This window comes from Pectinophora gossypiella, chromosome 17 (genome assembly GCF_024362695.1).
Source record: "Pectinophora gossypiella chromosome 17, ilPecGoss1.1, whole genome shotgun sequence".
NCBI lineage: Eukaryota > Metazoa > Arthropoda > Insecta > Lepidoptera > Gelechiidae > Pectinophora > Pectinophora gossypiella.
Genome location: NC_065420.1, coordinates 188,648 through 213,354, shown reverse-complemented (window position 1 = coordinate 213,354; position 24,707 = coordinate 188,648). Strand labels below are relative to the sequence as shown.

The 24,707-nt window shown below is 41.9% G+C and overlaps 2 protein-coding genes across 2 annotated transcripts; one reads left to right on the top strand and one right to left on the bottom strand.

Annotated features, from left to right (window-relative positions):
* Positions 1-10: 10 nt before the first annotated feature.
* Positions 11-10,435, bottom strand: LOC126374595 (inhibitor of nuclear factor kappa-B kinase subunit epsilon). Its single transcript, XM_050021285.1, has 9 exons — positions 9,351-10,435; positions 8,946-9,173; positions 5,579-5,714; positions 5,106-5,257; positions 4,484-4,644; positions 2,364-2,675; positions 1,257-1,436; positions 744-891; positions 11-229 (listed from the first exon to the last, which is right to left on the bottom strand). Exons 1-9 carry the CDS (start codon positions 10,095-10,097, stop codon positions 11-13), a joined length of 2,283 nt encoding a protein of 760 aa, XP_049877242.1. The 5' UTR covers positions 10,098-10,435.
* A 144-nt stretch (positions 10,436-10,579) lies between these two features.
* LOC126374326 (cactin) lies at positions 10,580-24,546 on the top strand. The gene is made up of 12 exons (XM_050020893.1): positions 10,580-10,813; positions 11,009-11,353; positions 11,616-11,853; positions 12,086-12,260; positions 12,927-13,060; positions 13,362-13,514; positions 13,686-13,828; positions 14,499-14,624; positions 22,716-22,980; positions 23,068-23,234; positions 23,613-23,757; positions 23,874-24,546. Coding segments are annotated over exons 1-12 (2,082 nt in total). The 5' UTR covers positions 10,580-10,811; the 3' UTR covers positions 24,063-24,546.
* Positions 24,547-24,707: the final 161 nt, after the last annotated feature.

The window sequence follows — 24,707 nt, the reverse complement described above, 5'->3', positions numbered from 1 at the left end:
GCCGCGGGCGCTAGGGCGGCAGCTGCTTGGCGGCGCGCGTGAGCCGCGCCAGCAGCGCCGAGTTGCCGGCCGCGGCCGCCGCCAGCTCGCCCTGCGCCGCCAGCAGCGCGCGCACGCCCGCGCCCATAGCGCCCACCCCCGCCACCCCCGCGCCCGCCCCCGCCGCCCGCCGGCCCGCTTCCTTGCCTCTCTCGCCTATTGGCTCGCTCGCTAATTTTGATGCGTTTAACTGGAACGACAAATTTTAGTTCGTTCAGAAACCTTTTCCAATCGAATCGTTCATTGCACGAGTTTGGATACGTAATTTGGTCTTAAAATTAATCTTATGGCTGAGTCCCACCGAACTATCTTTGCCGACATATACAAACATTATTTACGATACAAAAAAAGAACATTCCCAAATGTAAATATATAACAATTTCGCAATTTCTAACTAGTCTTCATCCATCGTACGGCTGGTGAGGTGATCGCCAACCCCAGAGACCCTAGTATCCCAGATATTACTGAGCCGCCAGAAGCCCCTATCTTTACGACCTTACATCAGTCTCACGTCACACCAGCCTTACATTAGTCTCACCCGAAACATCCCCTCAGCTTAAGCACTCACTTGATATTAACTCAGAATCATGGTCTGAATCACCCCCTTAGTATTTTACATAAGCCATGTCAATATAATATCCTGACACTAAGTTTGTCAAATCGGTCTTCCACTAAGAAGAAGAATTATGTAAGTGTATATCAACCTGCGCCTGCGCATCATTCAACGCAGCCCTGGTGCGATGTTCAGCGTCCTGCAGCCGCGCGGCCAGGGCCAGCAGCTTGAGCTCCGTGCTCGACACATCCTTGTCCAGGATTTGGGTTTGCAGATACAGCGTCTGCGCCACTTTATACCTGCAAACAAGTATAGTAAAAAGATAATAGACTCGGTCACAGAATGGGGAGAGTCCTGCGTTAAAATTGAAAACAAGTTTTTGTAATTTCAGTAGTTTATGTAGAATCCGGCCGGTTGATTGAGGGGAGGCCTGTGCCCAGCAGTGGGACGTATATAGGCTGTTTATGTTTTTTTGTTTATGTTATGTAGAATCACTGTCGCATGCGTGACCTCGATATAGAGATAGAGCTCACGATTGGCATAACTGCGTCACACGAGACTTCGGAAAAGTAACAGGAGAAGCTCCGCTCGCTGCAGCAGGGCATAGCGTCCGCCCTAGCGCCCGCTGCAGCAGGGCGCCGGAGATGTCCCGCATACCACTCACCAGTCCGCGATGGCGTCCGCCCTAGCGCGAGCCTGCGGCGCCGCCCGCTGCAGCAGGGCCCGCGCTCGGCGCCCGGTCTCGGCCACGGTGATGCGCTCCAGCACGTGGAACTGCTCGTCGTTGTACGTCAGCGAGCGCGTGGCGCGGTCGCGGACCAGGTGCTGCCACGACTCGCGCAGCCTGCGGGCGGACCGATATATCTCATCAGAAAATAGGAGTAATACTACGTCGTATAGAACGGCAACTCTCCGCTCTCCCCCAGCGTGTGAGGACCTCACCCCCCCTCGAGCATGGTTTAGACTTGAATCGTGAAGGCAGCGCGCGGACCGTTGTCTTTGCTTTGTATCATTTTAGTTTGTATGTTCGAATTTTGAAATTGGACGTTGACGTTCTTTCGTCTGATTCGAATATTTAATCTCACAGTAATTGCCCGCGTCGGTTCGCCTGCGCGGCGCTTATAAATATTTATTTTTCATGGTGATTTTCTATCAAAATATGCTAATAATTTGAAATGTGGTAAATAAATATTAATTGATTAGGTATTGTAAAAGCATCTTTCGTAGGTAATACTACCTACCTAAATAAGTAACGCTAGTTATATTAGGTATCGTAATAGCCAGCCCTTAGACGTCACAAACACAGTTGCACGTTTCGATATCATCAGCCGTATGACGCCCACTGCTGGGCATAGGCCTCCCCCAAGGATCTCCACGACGATCGGTCCTGCGCTGCCCGCATCCAGCGGCTTCCCGCGACCTTCACCAGATCGTCGGTCCACCTTGTAGCGGGCCTACCCACTGAGCGTCGTCCGACACGTGGTCGCCACTCCAGAACCTTTCCGTCCCATGTCTGTGTAAACCGAGGTCGTTCGTACGAATTGTCCGGGGTGTAACAGAAGGACAGACTGGAACGATATTTATGTAATCATCGGGTTGGGTGTTCGAGTACACAATAAGGCCGTAAACGCACGCCCGTGATCCCTAACGGGGTGGGCCGAGCCCCAAGTATAAGAACACCCGACACTCGGCCCTAATACGGAGACGGTGAACGGTAGGGACACGCATAGGACAACGGAGATGTCCGAGTGCTCAGAAGGAAGTAAGCGACCGTTCGACGAGCGTCCTGGCCTTGACGTGCAGCCGCAGGTCGCTGGGGCAGGGCGCCTGCCGCGCGGCCGCGTCCCACTCGGCCCTCAGCGCCGCGCCCGCCGCGTGGCGCGCCGCCAGCGCCGCCGCCGCCGCGCGCAGCGACGTGGCCTCGCCCGCCACGCGCGCCGCGCCCTCCGCCCACGCCTCGCCCCCCGCGCCCGCCCCGCCGCCCGCCCCGCCGCCCGCGCCCTCCGCGCCGCCGCCCGCCAGCCCCGACAGCGCTCGCGCAGCGCTGTTGGCCAAGTCCAACGCACGCGCGGCGTCGTGCAACCTTAACCAAATAAAACTACATTAAATGATTGAAATGTCAATGTGATTGACAAAATGGTCGTTAAAACATAATACACTTCTCATCAAAAAAATCGAAACACTTCCGTTTTCATTGTTTCTGTCCGAATTTAACACAAAAAAGAATTCATACGATGAAAAAAAAATACATAAATGTATAGCTGGCAGTTTGGCCATTACAGTAATAAGCGAAAATTCTAAATTCAAAATTAGAATTTCATTTGTTTATCTTATAAACGAAATGAATCACTGTTTTGAGACAAATGTGTGTTTAGGGTTGGAGTACATTTAGCGTTTAAAAACTAAAAATTGGCGCCTATCCTTAAACTTTTTGTTTTTTATTTCAATACTGTGACTTTGGGACGTCTGAAAAAAGGTTTTTTTTCTAAAACGTATGGATACTTCGCCCACAGAAACCGCCCAAGTTGTGGCATTGCTGGATTCTGGCCTTAGTCAGCGTGTTGTGGCTGCAAGACTGCATCTAAGCCTGTCATCTGTTCATAGAGTCTATAAACGTTATCGGGAGACTGGTTTGTTCACGCGCCGTTCAGGATCTGGCAGGAATCGGGTCACTTCTGAGCGAGATGATCGATTTATTGTAACAACTTCTTTAAGAAATCGACGCCTTAACGCTTTTCAACTGCAGCAGCGGCTTCGTGTTGTACGAAGGGTGGCTGTAAGTGACTCTACAATTAGAAGAAGGTTGAAGGATCGTGGACTGGTACCGCATAAGCCAGCAAATGGGCCGAAATTAACTGCAGACCATCGAAGAGCGCGCCTTAACTTTGCACGTGAGCACCTAAATTGGTCATACCTACAGAACCGCCACCATAGCTGACCTTTTCTTCAATGCAGCATTGTGCATAGCGTTCTCCGTCTCTTCTGTAGACCTTGTTCCTTCCGTCGTTACCATACAGCATAATTTTACACTCATCAGAAAAGAGAACTTTGCTCCACTGTAGGTATGACCAATTTAGGTGCTCACGTGCAAAGTTAAGGCGCGCTCTTCGATGGTCTGCAGTTAATTTCGGCCCATTTGCTGGCTTATGCGGTACCAGTCCACGATCCTTCAACCTTCTTCTAATTGTAGAGTCACTTACAGCCACCCTTCGTACAACACGAAGCCGCTGCTGCAGTTGAAAAGCGTTAAGGCGTCGATTTCTTAAAGAAGTTGTTACAATAAATCGATCATCTCGCTCAGAAGTGACCCGATTCCTGCCAGATCCTGAACGGCGCGTGAACAAACCAGTCTCCCGATAACGTTTATAGACTCTATGAACAGATGACAGGCTTAGATGCAGTCTTGCAGCCACAACACGCTGACTAAGGCCAGAATCCAGCAATGCCACAACTTGGGCGGTTTCTGTGGGCGAAGTATCCATACGTTTTAGAAAAAAAACCTTTTTTCAGACGTCCCAAAGTCACAGTATTGAAATAAAAAACAAAAAGTTTAAGGATAGGCGCCAATTTTTAGTTTTTAAACGCTAAATGTACTCCAACCCTAAACACACATTTGTCTCAAAACAGTGATTCATTTCGTTTATAAGATAAACAAATGAAATTCTAATTTTGAATTTAGAATTTTCGCTTATTACTGTAATGGCCAAACTGCCAGCTATACATTTATGTATTTTTTTTTCATCGTATGAATTCTTTTTTGTGTTAAATTCGGACAGAAACAATGAAAACGGAAGTGTTTCGATTTTTTTGATGAGAAGTGTAGTTCTGATATCCCTGTCGTCACTTTACGAAGTCCCGATATGGTGTCGGTTATGTTAGGTGGCGACGTACCTGGCGCTGTGCGTGGCCAGCTGGTCGGCCCTGGCGGCCACGGCCTGCAGCCGCAGCGTGACGAGCGCGCCCCAGCGCCGCACGCAGGCGCCGCACAGCACGGACGCGGCGCACAGCGCCTCCACGCGCCGCTTGATCACGTGGCCCACGCTGCACGCCGTCTGCACACACCGCGCGCTTACTCACTCGCACTCCCCGCTCCCCGCTCCCCGCTCCCACGCGTTATAAATAACACCTAACTACCGATTTTACAAAGCTGCGACACGACCCTTTATGGTTGTGTTTAACGCATTTAAGAAGCATTTAACGATTAATTTTAAAAATCGTTATAAACGTTACCAACTACTTTTGGATTGCACAAATGTGCAAATACTTTGGTAGAGGAGAACGCCTGTGTATGACCACTCCACGGACTTGTGGACTACTTCAGTTCAGCCATATCACTGTAAGAGTTGGAATGTCAGATTGACAGTCACTTTTGTAAAATAAAAAAAACCTGTCAAATGTTCAAATTAATTAAAACCCTAAGAAAACGGGATAACGCTGTTAGACAAATGATCAGATAAAAATGATATACTGAAGCAAACATGCATTATGTTATTTTATTAGACTGCGGTAGTACCTTGGCCTGGGTGGCGTCGTTCTCGACGGAGACGATGTTGGGGAAGACGGGGAACTTGGGCGCGTCGGGCTCCGGCGCCATGCTCACGTTGTTGTTGTTCTTGTTAAACAGCAGCAGCGGCTCCTCCGCTGACGTGTCCGGGTAGCTCTTGCCTGCGAAACGTACATCCTTTTATTCTCCACTTAGAACTCTATTTTTTATTTCCTTTGGGTTTGCATTTGACCACCATCTCACCTGATAAAACATTACCCTCCTCAGCAGTCAGGTAAAATGTGACCAGTCTGCACCTAACGACCTCTTTTATCGTAAACAGACAGGTGGCGTAAGTATGACAAGATCACATGCAGTAAAGTTAAATGCCTATTTAATTTATCTAACAATGAAGAATCGAGTTGTTTAAAAAACTACTATGGCTTTTTTAAAGACAACCAACGTGAATAGCCTGTAATTTCTGGTGGTATTTCCATATCTACCGAGTGTGTTCTCATCGATCTCCGACAGCAGTAGTTTTTCCTTGTAGAGCAGTATCTGCGACTCAGCGACGACGCTCGTCTGCTCGCAGATGTACGTCTGTAAGTGCTCGAACTTTTCCTCCGGCTTCAGGAACACCTGCAACATTGTAAACAAATTGTAATTAGTAAGTTAGTAAGAGTGGTATCCGAATAAAATGGCTATCAAGATGAAGGGCCTGCCAAGGGGCCAACAGACAGCTATTCATGTAGTCATTTTTTCCTTTCAATACAAATTACGTAACACATAGCATTTGGTCACTTTAACCAGATTTCTACTGGCAAATTCTACTGTAAATTGTGTGAGAGGCATCAAATTAATAAAAGTAGTACAGGTCATGTTGAGGCAGGTGTTATTCTAATTCAAAAAAACTCGATAACATAACTCAATTCATGTAATTAATATCTCGCAATACATCTTTTCATAAAGAATTATTTTAGATATATAACACTTCGAATCAGCCCAAACTCGTAAACCAACGCAATTACACGGTCAATTGTCGATCTAACTAAGACAATGTAGTAATGAGCTTTGTTTCCGAAGTAGGTCGCAAGGCCTTGTGTGCGTCAAGCTAGCGGCCTCAAAAAAAAAATGGGCACGAAAAAATAATTTGACCATACCAAAAAATAGTACTCTTATTGAAAAAAATAGTACCTGTTGTAAAAAAATTAGTACCATCACGGTTCTGGATTTATAGCCATGTTTTATTGCACTTGCTAGCTTGACGGTGAGCGAAATTTGGCGAGAGTTAACGACAAGGTCTTTCGCTTTGATTTAAACGCCAAAAAATAGTATCGAAATAGTACTCACCCCCTGCAAAATACCGAAAGTAGTACTTCAACGGTTCCAAAGTTATAAAGGCAGTTCTTTGATCCCGCTAGCTTGACGTTTTGAAAATACCTATTATCTGGGGAACGCTTGCATACTTCAGTATGTAACTAATGTCAATAAACTCGTATGAAATAGTACTCCCTACCATCATAATTTTGATCCGATTCTCTTTGTAGAAATGTTAAAAAAATCATCATAACCTATGCCATACATTTGTTGTTGATACAGTCACGTAGACAATTACATAACCTCACAATTTATTCGTAAGTATTGCCATTTTGGAGGTCTACCCTACCATTTCTTTGCACTTCAGTGCTGCTATTACAAAAAATTCCTATTGCATACACCCATAAGCACTAATTTTAATAGAAAATGGCTGCATGGGTCTAGTTCTTATCGAAAACAATCTGTGATTTTAATACATCATAATACATTTTTAATCTGCTGTTTTATTTTATAATTTATACCTTCATGTTGAATTTGTTACGGATCGAAGTGTTTGTTAATAAACAATTTGCAGTATTTGTAGAATAACTCAAAGAGTGTCAACAATGATATTACTTTCATCTGACAACCCTGGCACATCACCAATTTTTACCCAAAAATGGGGAAAAATACTGAAATCTGACAACATTCTTGACCATGTGTAATAATTTTGTTCGCGACTGTACTCGTCTTGATAAATGTATGATATAGGTTATAATGACTTTTTGACATATTTCTACAAAGAGAATCAGGTCCAAATTATGATGGTAGGGAGTACTATTTCATACGAGTTTATTGACATTAGTTACAAACTGAAGTATGCAAGCATTCCCCAGATAATAGGTATTTTCAAAACGTCAAGCTAGCGGGATCAAAGAACTACCTTTATAACTTTGGAACCGTTGAAGTACTACTTTCGGTATTTTGCAGGGGGTGAGTACTATTTCGATACTATTTTTTGGCGTTTAAATCAAAGCGAAAGACCTTGTCGTTAACTCTCGCCAAATTTCGCTCACCGTCAAGCTAGCAAGTGCAATAAAACATGGCTATAAATCCAGAACCGTGATGGTACTAATTTTTTTACAACAGGTACTATTTTTTTCAATAAGAGTACTATTTTTTGGTATGGTCAAATTATTTTTTCGTGCCCATTTTTTTTTGAGGCCGCTAGCTTGACGCACACAAGGCCTTACGCAAGACCGTGAATAGCGGACTCGCCGATTTTATTCCATTGTCTTATGCCCAAATATCACGCTCTGCGACTAGACGACCTTAAGCAACGACCATTGCGTTTGCATTGCATTGTAACACAAGCATCTAAATATATAAAAGGAGAAACTGACTGACTGACATATCAACGCACAGCCTAAACGGCTAAACGTAGGCACTTGAAATTTGGAAGGGACGGAGCTTAGGTACCGTAGAGGTGCACTAAGAAAGGAATTCCCGGAATTCCCACGGGAACGAGAATTAGCGGGAAAATACTTTTGTATGAAAAATCTAAACCACTTAAGATAGACGCTTGAAATTTGGCATGCAGGTACCTTAGTTAACTTAAAGCTTAGTTGCAACAGGATATTGCATAATTCCCACGGAAACGGGAGTTAGCGGGAAAAAACATTTGTATGAAAAAATTGAAACCGCGTAAGATAGATGCTTTCAATCTAGCATACCGGGAAAAAAAAGTGAGTGAGTGTGTGTGTGAGTGTGAGTTCGGGAGTTAGCGGGAAAAAAAATTGTATGAAAAAATCTAAACTGCATAAGTTAGGTGCTTGAAATTTGATATGCGCTATTGCGCTCCCACACACACAAAGATCTCTCTTTTATAACACGCCACGCGGACGAAGTCGCGGGCAAAAGCTAGTAAGTTATAATGGCAGCTGCCAAGGTGAACAGTGTATTCTACTGTACTCTACTGAATAATGTATTCCGTGACGTGATATAAGTTAGTTTGGGCCTTACAATTATCTTTACATGCTGTAATTATCTATAGTTCCAAACTTTCTAAAATGTTATAAAACGTAAGGTTATGTACACATTGGCGAAGACAGTGTTTAAGAAACACGCGAGCACTGTATACGTACCTATTTGCGAGCTGTTCTTGCGCTTCCGGTTTTACTGAGCGAGCGTTTTTGTACATGTAAGTCGAATATAAATTACGAGTTATGAACATGTCCCGACCTTTGATGGAATTCTACGATAATTTCACCAAGACGAACACACCGCGAATTTCACCAGGCATATTCGCGCCGTATTTGACAGTGTGTACACACCCTAAAATTTAAATATTTTTTGCTTAAACTCAGCTCAAGCTGTCTTGAGCCAAGTCAAGAGTACCCTAAACTGGGGAATGTTGCATGAAAAAAAAACATTGATGAGATTGGAAGAAGCGAAAGTGGATTGTCAGGATCATAGTAAGTGGAATTCTGTGGTTTCCGTGGTCTCTGCCAACCCTAACGGAAAATAGGCGTGATCTTATGAATGTATGTAAACTTAAGTCAAGGACAACCCTACCTTAATGCTAGCAGCTTTATTGACATGGAAGATGTGAACTGGCTTGGTGGAAGTGGCCATCTGCACCTCGGAAAAGAACCGGTCGAAAGTCCAGATACGGTGTGGGTCCACCTCCAGCAGCCCAGCCAGTAGGGGGGTAACCAGCTTACGGAGCCCGACACTCAGCTGACAGTGGGAGGGCAGCTCCCGAGACCACTCTATGGGACCATTTTCTGTTGTTTGTGTGCCCTGAAACAACAAGATTCAATAAAATTAAAATATTCAGAAAGTCATTAATTTAATGACACTTTTTTACATCTTGTATTAATCTACTTTCAACCAAAGTCAAAGTAATTGTTTTGATTTTTTTAAATAAACTAGACATTGTATCTGTCAAGTACGAATCTCATTAAATATAATACTTACAGAAATAACTCCTGAAGCTTTCTTTGTTGTGATATAAAACATAGTTTCTTTGTTTCTCCTGCCCCCATATGGTCTAAATGGCAGTTGTCCAGTAGCCACGTGGTACAGGGTGACTCCTATTGACCACAGGTCCACCGTAGCACCAAAGCTCTTTCCCACTGGTTTCCGGAGCACTGCACGCTCATACATGTCAGGGTGCAGGTACTCCTCAGTGCCATACAGTGATACAAACTGCTCCTCCTCCTGGAGCTCTCTCGCCGCACCGAAGTCTGTCAGCTTGTATGTGGTAGTTCCATCTTCATTAATGTATTTCATAATGTTGCCAGGCTTCAAATCTCTGTGCACTAAGTTGTTGTCCCGTAAATGTTTCATACCTGCAGTGAGATGCTCAAGTACTAATAAGAACTCATGTTCTTGAAGACCATATGTGTTTTCAGGATCATCAAGGATGTTAAACAAACTACCCCCTGTACATAGCTCCATCACTATGACCTTGCCGCGCCCCTCCTGCTCCTCTTCGATAGCGAGCAGCTTCACGATATTCTCATGCTTCACTTTCTTCAGTACTTCAAACTCTCTCATCTGCACATCATGAGGTCTCATATGACTCAGCTGATTGAACGTCTTCACCGCGACGGGTTCCCCGTTATTCTTATTGACACCCTGGAACACGGCGCCGGTAGCGCCTTTCCCGAGGACGCTGGTTGTACACCACACATAATTTTCGGAACCTCTTAAAAAGGACATTTTCGAAAGTTCCTTGAACAATAGGCGAGAATAAAAGTTGATTAAAATAGGCGAATCCTACTCGAGGGCATGACGTTTTATCACAGTAGATCTCTCATAAAATGTCCTCTTACAATATTACATTTTGTAATAACAATTATATTTTCAGAATAATTTAGAAAACTTGCTTACTTATCAATAGGTACTGCACTGCACTTTGATTGATTGACTACATATACATTCATTCATTTCAAATTCATTTCACTCAAACTTCACTCTACAATATTTTTTTTAAATAGCTTTTGCGACATGGCCATCAGCTTAAAAAGAAACGTTAGTTACAATCCATTACCTGAGTCCATTACAATCTCATAAAAATAACTGATTGTGACGATGACCATGCAAATAAAACGAATTTGATTGACATTTGGCGTACGGTTGAGTCAAAGCGGTGAGTGAACGGATCGAACTGTCACTTGTCTTGTCTAGAGATCTAGTCTACGTCGTAGTATCTCTTATTAGTCTGTGGTCTACGTTGAGTCTACGCTACGCCTACGCATAGAAAATATCTCACAGACAGAGTACCTACCTATTTAGGAAAATATAAGGAAGAAAAAATCGAAATCCAACGAAACGTCGTCCGTTTTGTATTATTTATTCTAGTTCGAGTGTTTGGTTCTATAAATAATATTACTAAGAACTCCTATTTGTTTTGTTTTAGTGTTTATATCTGAAATGTAAGTTGTATAGTGGTTTATATTTACATAAACTTGGTCTGGTGTTCGTTATTTTTTAATAATTTTAATGGCTCTCTTCCTTAACTGTAATTTAATTCATTGGACAATACATTAATTAGTTTATGATGTTAGTGGTTGCAACTTGCTGTGTAAATCTCTACAGTTTTTAGGTTATACCTGTTTACATGTTTACAGGTCTCCTAGAAATGAAGTGAGTAAACGTCGTGAACTAACACGGAGTCGTTCCGTCGAGGGTCGAGGAGAACACAAATCAAAGTCAGGTGAAAGATCAAGATCTTCAGCCAAATCCAAGCATAGGTCTGAGAGCAGAGATAGGAAAAGAGAGAAGAGTAAACGCAAAAAGAGTAAAAAGAAAAAGAAGAAACATAGCAGCTCGTCCAGCAGCAGCAGCAGCAGTGACAGTGATGAGGAGGAACTGAAGCTACTGCAGAGACTGGAGGCAGAGAGACAAAGAATTAAAGAAGAGAAGAAAAAACAGAAAGAATTATTGAAAGCGAATGAGACACCAGAAGAAAAGAGGTATGTAAATTTTTATTAAACATGCAAACAAGCTCATTACTAAATTCTCAATTGGGTTAGTCAGAGGTACACCCATCATAAGATGAACTAAGTACCCACACTTCAGTGAACCTTTGTTAAGCTTACCTTTCTTTTTTGACATAACTTATTGTAGATTTTTGCCGCAAATGACATTAACTACTTGGCCAGAAATTAAGCATACCTTGTACTAAACAAATTTTGATTAAACTGAATTGAAACTATGAAAGTTTTACTTATGCAGGGCAAGAAGACTGAGAGAAAAGCAGGAAAAAGAGCGTAAACGTCGCGAGCGCATGGGCTGGGACAACGAGTACCAGTGTTACACCAACCAGGACAACCCGTTTGGAGACTCTGCTCTTACCAACACCTTTGTATGGTCCAAAAAGCTGGCCAAAGAGGGTGTCAAGAATGTCTCCCGTGATGAGTTGGAGGCTCTTAACAGACAGAAACAGCTGGAAAACAAGATTGAGCTTGAGAAGGTTGGTGATGTTCTTATTTCAATTCATTTTATTTTATAAAACTGCTGCCTATGTAAGGTCTGATTATATTTTGTTAAGCTGATTTAGAACACTTCTATACTATAAGTAACAAATAAAGTAACAGGCCACAGTTTACACTCACTGTTTGAGCACCCAGGATTAGATCATGCCAGCCTCATGGTGCACTTGTTTAGTTCCGAGTCTGTAATGAGGGTGGTGCGTGGCTTTGCAGGTGAAGCAGCGGCGGCTGGAGCGCGAGGCGGAGCGCGTGGCGCGCGAGGCGGAGGCGCTGGCGGCGGCGCGCGCGCGCGAGGCGCAGCAGTTCAGCAGCTGGGCGCGCCAGGAGGACGCCTTCCACCTGCAGCAGGCGCGGCTGCGCTCGCAGATACGCATACGGGACGGCCGAGGTACCACCTATACGTACATAACGTCACGCCTATTTCCCACTGGGGTTGGCAAATAACACGGAATTCTACTTATTACGATCCTGACACTGCTTTCACTTCTTTCACTCTTATTAAAGCCTTCATGCATGCTTGCTAGTTTAGAGCAAGTCAATTGTTATGGGACGTCTTTGGAAAGCACCTGGTTATTATGTGTACTTGTCCTTCGAAACTTTCTTTATACTTTTAAGTTAAGCATTTATAATATGTGAGATTTTAATCGCGAATTTTTCCTCACGACAGTCGCAATGCGCCCAGTGACACGCCAGACTCAACCGTTTTACCAGCGCGTACTTTTTTCATCTCGTCGTACTAAGTTATATAAAAAAAAATACATTCAAATCTTTTATTTCAGATAAAAAGTACTCATAATTATCATCATCACAGTATACATACATATATGTTGCATATTGTGTGTGTTATATAACTAATTAATACACAATATCTTTATACATTATTGTATATGTCCTATTCTAATGCATAAAATATATTACTGTGTGTTAAATGTCATCAAAATCTGTTCAGTAGTTCTTGCGTGACAGACACAAACCTACATCCATCCATCATCACGAACTTTCAGTTTTTATATTAGTAGGATTTTTCGTAAACACAATTTTATTGTAATTACAGCAAAACCTATAGATCTCCTGGCTTGGTATGTGAGCTCAGAGGAGTGTGTGGACGCGCTGGAGATGCACGAGCCGTACACTTACCTGAACGGCTTGCAGACGCAGGACCTTGAGGACTTGCTCGAAGACATCAAGGTGAGTCACAGTCATTAGTGGCAGGTGAATACGCAATGTAGAAGTACATAACACTTGCGTCATATAAACTTTTGTAAGTTGTTGTTTTCTTTTTATTTACGCTGTCTAAATTTATTGCGCATTTTAAGAATCACTAGGTAAGTGACATTCATGCACTATGTTGGCCGACTAGAGCGTGTAAACTCACTGCTGTCGTCAACATATCGGCACGCCAACGTCGTGTGGTAGCTACCTCTGTCAAAGCTGTGCCGGCGAGTGTGTTAAGCAGTGAGTGTCGTTACAGCAGTGTTGTCTGGCGCAGGTGTACAAGGAGCTGGAGAACAACGCGAACGTGTCGTACTGGGAGGACGTGGAGACCATCGTGCAGGACGAGCTGGGCAAGCTGCGGCGGCTGGCGGCGCCCGACGCCCGCCGCGACGGCGTGCACCACGCCGTGGCCGACGACGTCACGCAGGTGCCGCCGCGCAGTGCTTCAGCTTGGGGAATTTACATTAAAATCACTTAGAGCTTTGCAAACATAATTCCGGTATCCAGGTTTCTGAGGGGCCCCATTCGAAATGGCGAGCTGACGGTACGCGGCAATAATTCCCAATTTTCGTTCTTACCGGCAAGTTGCAAATTTCAGATCTTCAAAGGCAAGACGGGCGCGCAGCTGGAGGCGATGCAGGCGCAGATCGAGGCCAAGATGCGCGGCGTGGGCGTCGACGTGGGCTACTGGGAGAGCCTGCTGTCGCAGCTGAGGGCGCATCGGGCCCGCGCGCGGCTGCGGTGAGTCCGTCCCGCCTGCCCGGCACATGCCGCCTCTACACTACCGTGCTCGCATCTGCCATTATCGGGGGTGGCTCTCCGACCATTATGAACATAGTTTGTTTGACATTACAGTTACACATTGGTGCTAATTCCTGTAAATACCATCTTATTTTATTTTAAGTTATATCTGTCATTTTCTTATCCGCCGAAAAGGAAAGGGACGGGTAATCGACAAGCATAAAATTTATGGATCACGCGTCAATTTTAAGCACAAAACTAAAACAACCGTCTAAAAATTTTACATCAGTCAAAAACCCGACACAGTTAAGTAGACAGCACGTCAAATGGATTGCATATCAGCGACATACTTTTTTTATTCGCCCGGGTTATTCATTCATTTACTCATTCTTCCTAAAATTAAGAGCTGTGAATCATCCGTCTCTTTACTTTTCGACGAATATAACTTAAAATAAAATTAGGCGGTGTCTGCAGGAATCGGGGCCATTACTTACCTATTTTTTTTATTTTTAGATTAGAAATAGTTTACTATAAAACGGCGCCACACAAAAAAAAATACAATAACTTAATATCAAATTTCCACTCAACAATTACAAAAAAGCAAGACTGATGTTTGTCGAAATAATCATAAGGTGGTGCACTGAGATAATATTGATGTACCACTACACAGGGAGCGGCACCGACGGAACCTGCGCCGCAAGCTCACGCTGCTCAAGCAGGAGCAGGGCGTGCAGCCCGCGGCGGGGGCGGCGGGGGCGCAGCCCGGCACCAGCCAGCTAGCCGTGGAGCGAGATCAGTAAGGCTATACATACGTAATATGGCGGATTTTATAGGCATAGATGTGAGCTGAGCGCCGTTGGATGAATACGTGTAAATTGTGACACGGCGATCGTGTTCCGTTTATGCCGTAGACTTAATTAAGGTGATGCATTTCAGTCAGCTAGGTAACGCTGCGTCAGCAGATGGCGTTACTTCTGCAGTTTTCGTATTTTTTTCCATTTATTCGTTTAGTGTTGAGTTCTGACCCAGTGAAATGTTAGGTGGCGAAATCTTACATACATTATCTTTAAGTTAAGCTACAATTTTAAAGTATTTACTGCAGATATCATATTAAAACATTGCATCAAAAGTTGGTGTCATTTCAATTTGTGTACAAACATGAAGCTGTCACACACACATGCGAACTAGGTTAGCTATTAAAAGAGATGCATAATTTGAAGTCTACTTCTAACTTCTAAATGGCGCATTTGGTAAAGCAGTCGCCGCCATTCTTAAGTTTCACGGTTCAAACCCAAGTGCATGTTTTAATTGTTTTTACCTTTTGTATTTTTTTTTACAATTGAATTTGGCGAACCCGTCTATTTGTTACGGAATTTTCAAAAAGTATCACTTTTACCAATAATATTATAATTATACAATAATGTACTTTGCACTAAAGTACCTTCCGTAATTTCCGTATTTTTTATTTTGTAAATTTCTAACAGGCATTAATCGCATCAGTGAACATGCGGCTAACTAAAAAACTACTGAACCGATTTTCATACGGTTTTCACCAATGAGTAGAGTGATTCATGGGCGTGCTTTAGGGTATATAATTTATACAAGTATTTTTTTTGTATAAAATGGTTCAAAAATGATGATGAATGTCAAACATAATTATCGTTACAAATATAGCCGACTTGGAGCTTTCGGCGAAAACATTGCCTGAGCCCATTGAGATATAACAAAACAACGTATGGTTGAATTGTTCCTTTTTTGTAGGTCTACCGAAAAGTCCACAATATGTCATAATAATTATATTGTGTATAAAGAATAGTGTATATGTATTGTATGATTTTACAAATAACGATCACAGTACAGTAATAATAAGGTAGATTTTTCCAAAATTGCGTCGGTTCAAACTTTGTCGCATCGCGTTTGAAAGATGTAATAGCGCTTCAGGACGTCCCGCAAGCACGGCGCTGATGTCGCAGTATCCGCATATAATTATTATGACTTGTCATTTAGTTCCAATAAAATCCGCGGGACTTCATACGTATGTCAGTGACAGCAGGTGATAGCATGCGGGACACTTAGCAGCTAATCGAATTCTATGTTGTTTTCGCGCCCAGTCCAGACGACTTGCAGCGCATTTCTGGACTTATATTTACGCGTGGTGTTTATTGTTAAGTTAGTTAGTTCAGGTTAGGACGTCTTTTTTTAACGAGGACGTTAAAAAAAGACGAGGCTGGGACGTATTGAAGTAGTATTTCCATATATACGCGGCCTGAAATGGGCTGTTTCGGGGACCTGAACTGGTTGCTGTCGAACTTATTATCACGTTTTCTTGATTAAAATTCATAAATAAGTCAAATAGAAAAAGATTTTCGTTAGTTTTAGATCTGTCATGATGTCTGTGATGTTTGTTTATTATACACTAGCTTTTGCCCGCGACTTCGTCCGCGTGGCGTGTTATATAAGAGAGAGATCTTTGTGTGTGTGGGAGTGCATACTTATGCAGTTTAGATTTTTTCATAAGTACAATTTTTTTTCCCAATAACTCCCATTTTTCAAAATACAGCCAAAAATAAACTTTATATTTACTAAGGTATGCATGCATGCTAGATTGAATAAATTGATTGAATTGATTTTTTTTAATTGATTGTTCATTGAGTTTTAATTTTAATACACACTTCCTCTCTTCCCTTCAACGTTGCTGTGCCCTACAGGGTCCATGTTTTAGTTCCTATGCCTATGTAACACCCCATTGTACTACATGGAATGCAATAAATAATTTAATTTAATTGAATTGAAAACATCTATCTTACGCGGTTTCGATTTTTTCATACAAAGGTTTTTTCCGCTAACTCCCGTTTCCGTGGGAATTTTGCAATATCCTGTTGCAACTAAGCTTTAAGTTAACTAAGGTACCTGCAAGCCAAATTTCAAGCGTCTAACTTAAGTGGTTTAGATTTTTCATACAAAAGGATTTTCCCGCTAATTTCCGTTCCCGTGGGAATTCCGGGAATTCCTTTCTTAGTGCAACTCTACGGTACCTAAGCTATGTCCCTTCCAAATTTCAAATGCCTACGTTTAGCCGTTCAGGCTATGCGTTGATATGTCAGTCACTGAGTCAGTCAGTTTCTCCTTTTACTTAGATTTGATTTTTTCATACAAATGTTTTTTCCCGGTAACTACCGTTCCCGTGGGAATTTTGTAATATCCTGTTGCAACTAAGCTTTAAGTTTACTAAAGTACCTGCATGCCAAATTTCAAACGTCTAACTTGAGTGGTTTAGATTTTTCATACAAAAGGATTTTCCCGCTAATTCCCGTTCCCGTAGGAATTTCGGGAATTCCTTTCTTAGTGCACCTCTACGGTACCTATGGTACCTGCATGCCAAATTTCAAACGTCTAACTTGAGTGGTTTAGATTTTTCATACAAAAGGATTTTCCCGCTAATTCCCGTTCCCGTAGGAATTTCGGGAATTCCTTTCTTAGTGCACCTCTACGGTACCTATGGTACCTGCATGCCAAATTTCAAACGTCTAACTTGAGTGGTTTAGATTTTTCATACAAAAGGATTTTCCCGCTAATTCCCGTTTCCGTGGGAATTTCGGGAATTCCTTTCTTAGTACACCTCTACGGCATCTAAGATACCTGCATGACAAATTTCAAACGTCTAACTTGAGTGGTTTAGATTTTTCATACAAAAGGATTTTCCCGCTAATTCCCGTTCCCGTGGGAATTTCGGGAATTCCTTTCTTAGTGCACCTCTACGGTATCTAAGGTACCTGCGAGCCAAATTTCAAACATCTAACTTGAATGGTTTAAATTTTTCATACAAAAGGATTTTCCCGTTAATTCCCGTTCCCGTGGGAATTTCGGGAATTCCTTTCTTAGTGCACCTCCACGGTACCTAAGGTACCTGCATGACGAATTTCAAACGTCTAACTTGAGTGGTTTAGATTTTTCATACAAAAGGATTTTCCCGCTAATTCCCGTTCCCGTGAGAATTTTGGGAATTCCTTTCTTAGTGCACCTTTACGGTACCTATGGTACCTGCATGCCAAATTTCAAACGTCTAACTTGAGTGGTTTAGATTTTTCATACAAAAGGATTTTCCCGCTAATACCCGTTCCCGTGGGAATTTCGGGAATTCCTTTCTTAGTACACCTCTACGGTATCTAAGGTACCTGTATGCCAAATTTCAAACGTCTAACTTGAGTGGTTTAGATTTTTCATACAAAAGGATTTTCCCGCTAATTCCCGTTCCCGTAGGAATTTCGGGAATTCCTTTCTTAGTATACCTCTACGGTATCTAAGGTACCTGCATGCCAAATTTCAAACGTCTAACTTGAGTGGTTTAGATTTTTCATACAAAAGGATTTCCCTTCACTACTCTGCTCCTATTGATTGTAGCGTGATGAAAAGTATACTATAACCTGTCCAGGAGTGTGAAGAATAATTGTACCAAGTTTCATTAAAATCCGTCCAGTAGTTTTTGTTTCTATAAGGAACATACAGACAGACAGACAGACAGACAGACAGACAGACAGACAGACAGACAAAAATTTTACTGATTGCATTTTTGGCATCAGTATCGACCACTTATCACCCCCTGATAGTTATTTTGAAAAAATATTTAATGTACAGAATTGACCTCTCTACAGATTTATTATAAGTATAGATAAGAATTTCAAAAGGAGAATGGGCGAATCTGGTCCAAGAACCTCCACTGATGAGACTTATATGTAATGAAAGCTTATGCTTTCTCTATGAATCTGGCAAAGTTCTATCAGATTCTGTCCCGGGGTTCTTTTTTTACGGCCATGTTTGTCCTGGCTAAAAATGTGATAAAATACAGTGGGAGCTAAAATCGGCTCAAGATTTGTTGCTGGATAACTAAGTCTACATAAATAATTATGTATCATATTGTATATCATTTTAAAGAGGATCTTTTCCAGAATCCGAAACATAAAAAAAAAAACAAAAAAAAATCTTTTTGTAAGCGAATTATAGTCAATTTATATCTGCAGCGCCATTGTTTCTCGGTAGCTAAGTTCAAGTTTCATGCCTTTTACCCCTTCCAAAAGTATCTTACCGATTTTTTTTATATTGCTTCCGGAATTTGATCTGAGTGATAATAACAAGAAAAATAAATAAACACCTCTCCGATAGAGACCGGCTAAGCTATTGCCTATTGCAAGAAATCGTCATCATTAGCAAGTCATTACGGTATTGCATATTATAAGCTTATCAGCAACTTGGAACTTGGTCCAAGAACCTCCACTGGTGAGACTTGCATGTAATGATAGCTTATACTTGTCCTATGATTCTGGCAAAGTTCTATCAAACTCTGTCCTAGGGTTTTTTTACGGCCATGTTTGTCCTGAGTGTACAGTAGTGGACTGCAAAATCACCTCAGGATTTGTTGTCGAAAAACTATTTAACAAATCTATATACATAATTATATATCATAATGTATATCAATTTTAAAGGGGAAGGTTATCAGAATCAGAAACACAAATAAAAAAAATGCATTATGTAAACGACTTTTAGCCAACTCACGTTCGTAGCACCATTTTTCTCAGCAGCTACGTACGAGTTTCGCGCCTTCCAACCTTTCCAAAGGAGCCTAATCATTTTTTTCCTTCTTCTGATATTGCATTCTTAACCTGACAAGTGACAACAAAGAAAAAAAAAATAGATACCATTCCGATAGAGGCCGCGTAAGCTATGGACCTATTTCAAGATAACGTACTCAAAGGCTAGTCATTATAATCCAACAGACGTAACATGATTAGAATGCGGCGGGACGGAAATGTAGTACATCGCCTTATGCGAAAGAGACGAAATATGTGTCTCTTTAACACTAACAGCAATACAACTATACAGCTTAGTACGAGAGAAACAAGAAATAAGTCATTCTAATCAAGATGCAATACAATGACTCTATTGAAACACATTTATTAAACAAGTTCAGGCAATAACTGGTGCAAAAGGCGGCTTTATTGCCAAGGTAGCAATTACTACCAGGCAACCTTACGTTTACGATACGTTTGTTGTACCATTCGGCATTGTTTATAAGACAAGATATAAGCCTGGATTAATAAAACAAGATTGTGGTGAAAGAAAACATACTACATTTGCGTCCTCCCGCATTCTAATCATGTTACGTCTGTTGGATTATAATGACTAGCCTTTGAGTACGTTATCTTGCAATAGGTCCATAGCTTACGCGGCCTCTATCGGAATGGTATCTATTTTATTTCTTGTTGTTGTCACTTAGTCTTGTCAGGTTAAGAATGCAATATCAGAAGAAGGAAAAAATGATTGGACTTCTTTGGAAAGGTTGGAAGGCGCGAAACTCGTACGTAGCTGCTGAGAAAAATGGTGCTACGGACGTGAGTTGGCTAAAAGTCGTTTACATACTTAATGCATTTTTTTATTTGTGTTTCTGATTCTGATAACCTTCCCCTTTAAAAATTGATATACATTATGATATATAATTATGTATATAGATTTGTTAAATAGTTTTTCGACAACAAATCCTGAGGTGATTTTGCAGTCCACTACTGTACACTCAGGACAAACATGGCCGTAAAAAAACCCTAGGACAGAGTTTGATAGAACTTTGCCAGAATCATAGGACAAGTATAAGCTATCATTACATGCAAGTCTCACCAGTGGAGGTTCTTGGACCAAGTTCCAAGTTGCTGATAAGCTTATAATATGCAATACCGTAATGACTTGCTAATGATGACGATTTCTTGCAATAGGCAATAGCTTAGCCGGTCTCTATCGGAGAGGTGTTTATTTATTTTTCTTGTTATTATCACTCAGATCAAATTCCGGAAGCAATATAAAAAAAATCGGTAAGATACTTTTGGAAGGGGTAAAAGGCATGAAACTTGAACTTAGCTACCGAGAAACAATGGCGCTGCAGATATAAATTGACTATAATTCGCTTACAAAAAGATTTTTTTTTGTTTTTTTTTATGTTTCGGATTCTGGAAAAGATCCTCTTTAAAATGATATACAATATGATACATAATTATTTATGTAGACTTAGTTATCCAGCAACAAATCTTGAGCCGATTTTAGCTCCCACTGTATTTTATCACATTTTTAGCCAGGACAAACATGGCCGTAAAAAAAGAACCCCGGGACAGAATCTGATAGGACTTTGCCAGAATCATAGGGAAAGCATAAGCTTTCATTACATATAAGTCTCATCAGTGGAGGTTCTTGGACCAAGTTTCATACAAAAGTGCCCATTGTCATTTATCTTATTTTTTTTCCCAAAGGGCAAGGCAAAGGGAACTATGCCCATACAGCCATGTCTTGTGTTTTTTTTCTTGATGATGATTAATGAAATGATGAAACCTAAGCCCCCACCCTCGGAGCAGACTCCTACTCCGAACCCCAAACGAAGTAAGCGGCTTGTTGGCGCAAAGCGAAAATAGATAGGTACACTTTGTTTATTGAATATTCCGATTTAATAATACTATCGGGAATGTTTTTCGACTAACTTAATGTGATCATTAACCACAAAACACCACTTCGTATTGATTATTTAGATTATTCAATGAAGAAAGCAACCTTCCCGTTCCCGTTCCCTCCAAAAAGTCCGCGGCAAAGAGAATATAAATAAATCTGTATGTTGGATGGAAAAACAATTAATTATAAATGACTACTATTTAGGCCGGCAAATGCAACAACTTTTTTTTGATTTGGTTTTCCCCGAAGGGTAAGGCAAAGGGAACTATGCCCATACAGCCATTTCATTTTATGTATTGATTTTTTATTATAATATATGTCCTCTTTTAAAACACGGTACTTACCCATTATTTAAAAATGTTTAAATAATATGCGTTAAAACAAAAATATTTTTCCAATATTCCTTTTCTCAGATTGTAGTATTTTGAGTTTTTTATTTATATTTATTCTCTTCATACAAAATCTCTTTATAAATTGTCACTGACATTCTATTAAACTTGTCAAGTAGTCAAAGCCTTTAGAGAAAAAAAAACTATCACGCACACAAACTAACATTGACACCTCTACACGCTCAGCAAATACACTGTAATCTGCACCACTACAAATGTAGAATTGATCAAAATTGAGGGTCTGAAATATGGTACTTCTCGTATTCGGACCCTAAATTTTTGTTAGTTTGCGAAAATAATACACCAAAATATTACTATTTATCGGTTTTATAACAATATTCCTCTATCCGTTTTCCTGTAGCACTGCATCAACTTTTGTATGGAAAACGAATCACCTTAATATTCGACTATTGTGCAATGATTTGTATATATCAACCAATCTCTTAATCGTTCTTATTTCGTATCCGTGTCTACGGGCGTTAATTTTGTGTAGATCCGTCGAAAAGTATCATCCTCTACCTTGTAATGAGGGACTTTCCAGTGTATGTTTACTAAAAACAATATAGATGGCGTTGTTCAGTTTTAATGCGATAATTACCTATTTCGTCATTACTCGGGTATGCTATAATTATTCCGAAATACAATGCAATGGCAGAGCATATATAAAAAGATTGCTTGATATTTGGATCACATTATGTATAGAATTATGTTGGTACCTATATTTCTTCTCTTTATCCTGATAAGAATAATAGTGGGTGGAAGATGTATATGTGCCTGGGTGCAATAAAAAAGGTCATCTTTTACACCCAAAAACAAAGATGAAAGATAAATATTATGTCTGTTATCTATGAAATTAGAAGGTTCAACGAAGAAAAACTGTATAGCGTCATCTATATTGATTTTGAGGAACGTACCCTGCGAAGTTCTGGAAAGACGAGGACAAAAATAAATAATGACAACAGATAGATTTTGTATATTTTTTAGTTTTGTTTGTAATAAAAGTGTCCGTCTCACAGGTCGGAGAGCCCGGAGCCATCGCACTCTCGGGCAGACGCGAAGGTGGAGGCGGAGGCGGAGGCTGCGTCTGCCTCGGCGGACGAGGCGGCCGAGGCGGCGTGCGAGGCGCTGTACGCGGCGGGCGGGTACTCGCCGCGGCCGCTGTCGCCGCGCCGCCTGGAGCCCGCCACGCTGCTGCTGCCCGCCGCGCACGACGAGCGCCGCCTGGCCTACCTGAGGGCGCGCCTGCACCACGCCGCCGCCACCGCCGCCACCGCCACTGCCGTGAGTATGCGCCGCCACATCCCTAAGCTTTCAAAGTGTCAAAGCGTTGTGTCCACAAAGTGCCCTAACCCGCCACGCCCCCCGCAGCCCCCGGAGGCGCCGGCGCGCAGCACGGCGGCCCTGGAGCGAGCCGCGGCGCGGTCCATGGGCAACAGCGGGGATGAGGTGGGCTTCAGCGTGGAGCATGCGCTGCCCGACCAGCCCTGCCTCTGGGCCGACAAGTACCGCCCCAGGAAGCCGCGATACTTCAACAGGTAACGCCTCGCGTGTACGAGTATCTAATCACTTACGAAAACGTTTGAAGTGCAGCTCTACAGGATTTCTCCTATGATATAATGTCACCGAATGTCATTGTTCTTTCTATTGTTACTTCACATCAATTGAAATTACGCTAATATTTTACTTTCAGCGTAGCTATCTTAGAGTTATGATTCTGTGATAATGCGTGACGTGGTATTTGCGTCTATTTTTTTTCTTGAATGCGTATTATACCTGCTTACGCACCAGCCAGGACTCGTAATTCTTTCTCTCTAACCTTTACTGAGTATTGCTGTCTCCCTCTCAAGGTTAACTATCCCAGTATTTTACTTTGTGCAAAGTACATAAGTAAGGTGTTTGTGTCCTCCTTCCAGAGTGCACACGGGCTTCGAGTGGAACAAGTACAACCAGACCCACTACGACATGGACAACCCGCCGCCCAAGATCGTGCAGGGCTACAAGTTCAACATCTTCTACCCGGACCTCATCGACAAGAACTCTACGCCGGAGTTCTCATTGGTTAGTATCTGTAACCTTACAGCAACACTGGGAAAGGAAGAGTCATACGTAGACGTTGTTCCCCTCTGCCACATTAATACAATCCAAAACTTTAAGTTCAATATTTGTTATATCAGAAAGCGTGCCCCGAGAATCCGGACTTCGCGGTGCTGCGGTTCCACGCGGGCCCGCCGTACGAGGACATCGCGTTCAAGATCGTCAACCGCGAGTGGGAGTACTCGTACAAGCGCGGCTTCCGCTGCCACTTCCACAACAACATCTTCCAGCTCTGGTTCCACTTCAAGCGATACAGATACCGCAGATAATTGTTACACCTTCTACTACTAACATACCCCAGACACAATACAATATTCTTTATTGCACAGTCAGACACACAAGAACAGTATACAAGTAGGACATAAAATGTACAATAGGCGGCCTTATTACTAAATAGCAATTTCTTCCAGGTAACGCACTTCACACAAAAATCTGGTTCTTACACAGACATGCACTGTGTGGGTACTCTAGCCACTCTACTCTACCCCACAAGTAAGGTTGTGTTGGTGCGAAGCAGAGTGTCCACTCTATACATAGTATTGTTGTTTATTCTGTGCCACTATGTCTATAGTACTTACTACATTTTACCACAATACAATAGTGCCTCAAGTATTCAGTATGCCTTAAGCCATTAAAAACAAGGTAATTATTGTGAATAAACTGCAAATATTTCTATATAATCCAGCCAATGAAGATACTCTATCTGTTTGAACATTGTTTAGAGTTTAAATAAAGGATTCCATAGACATTTTATTTATTTTTATGATTTAAGTCGTAATTTCCCAATCTCTATACCTCGAAAACCCTATACCAATGTTTAAGACCCTTTAATAATTTATTAGAATTAAAAAGAAATCATTATTTATCATACTCATACATTCCATCAGCAGCTCCTGGATGAGGCACATTCTATT

Coding starts and splice junctions, on each gene's coding strand:
- LOC126374595 (XM_050021285.1), bottom strand. CDS start 10,097: ATGTCCTTTTTAAGAGGTTCCGAAAATTATGTGTGGTGTACAACCAGC. Junction 5,258..5,578: donor GATCGATGAGAACACACTCG/GTAGATATGGAA, acceptor TACGTTTCGCAG/GCAAGAGCTACCCGGACACG. Junction 1,437..2,363: donor GCCAGGACGCTCGTCGAACG/GTCGCTTACTTC, acceptor GTCCGCCCGCAG/GCTGCGCGAGTCGTGGCAGC.
- LOC126374326 (XM_050020893.1), top strand. Junction 12,261..12,926: donor ACGCATACGGGACGGCCGAG/GTACCACCTATA, acceptor TTGTAATTACAG/CAAAACCTATAGATCTCCTG. Junction 23,235..23,612: donor AAGCCGCGATACTTCAACAG/GTAACGCCTCGC, acceptor TCCTCCTTCCAG/AGTGCACACGGGCTTCGAGT.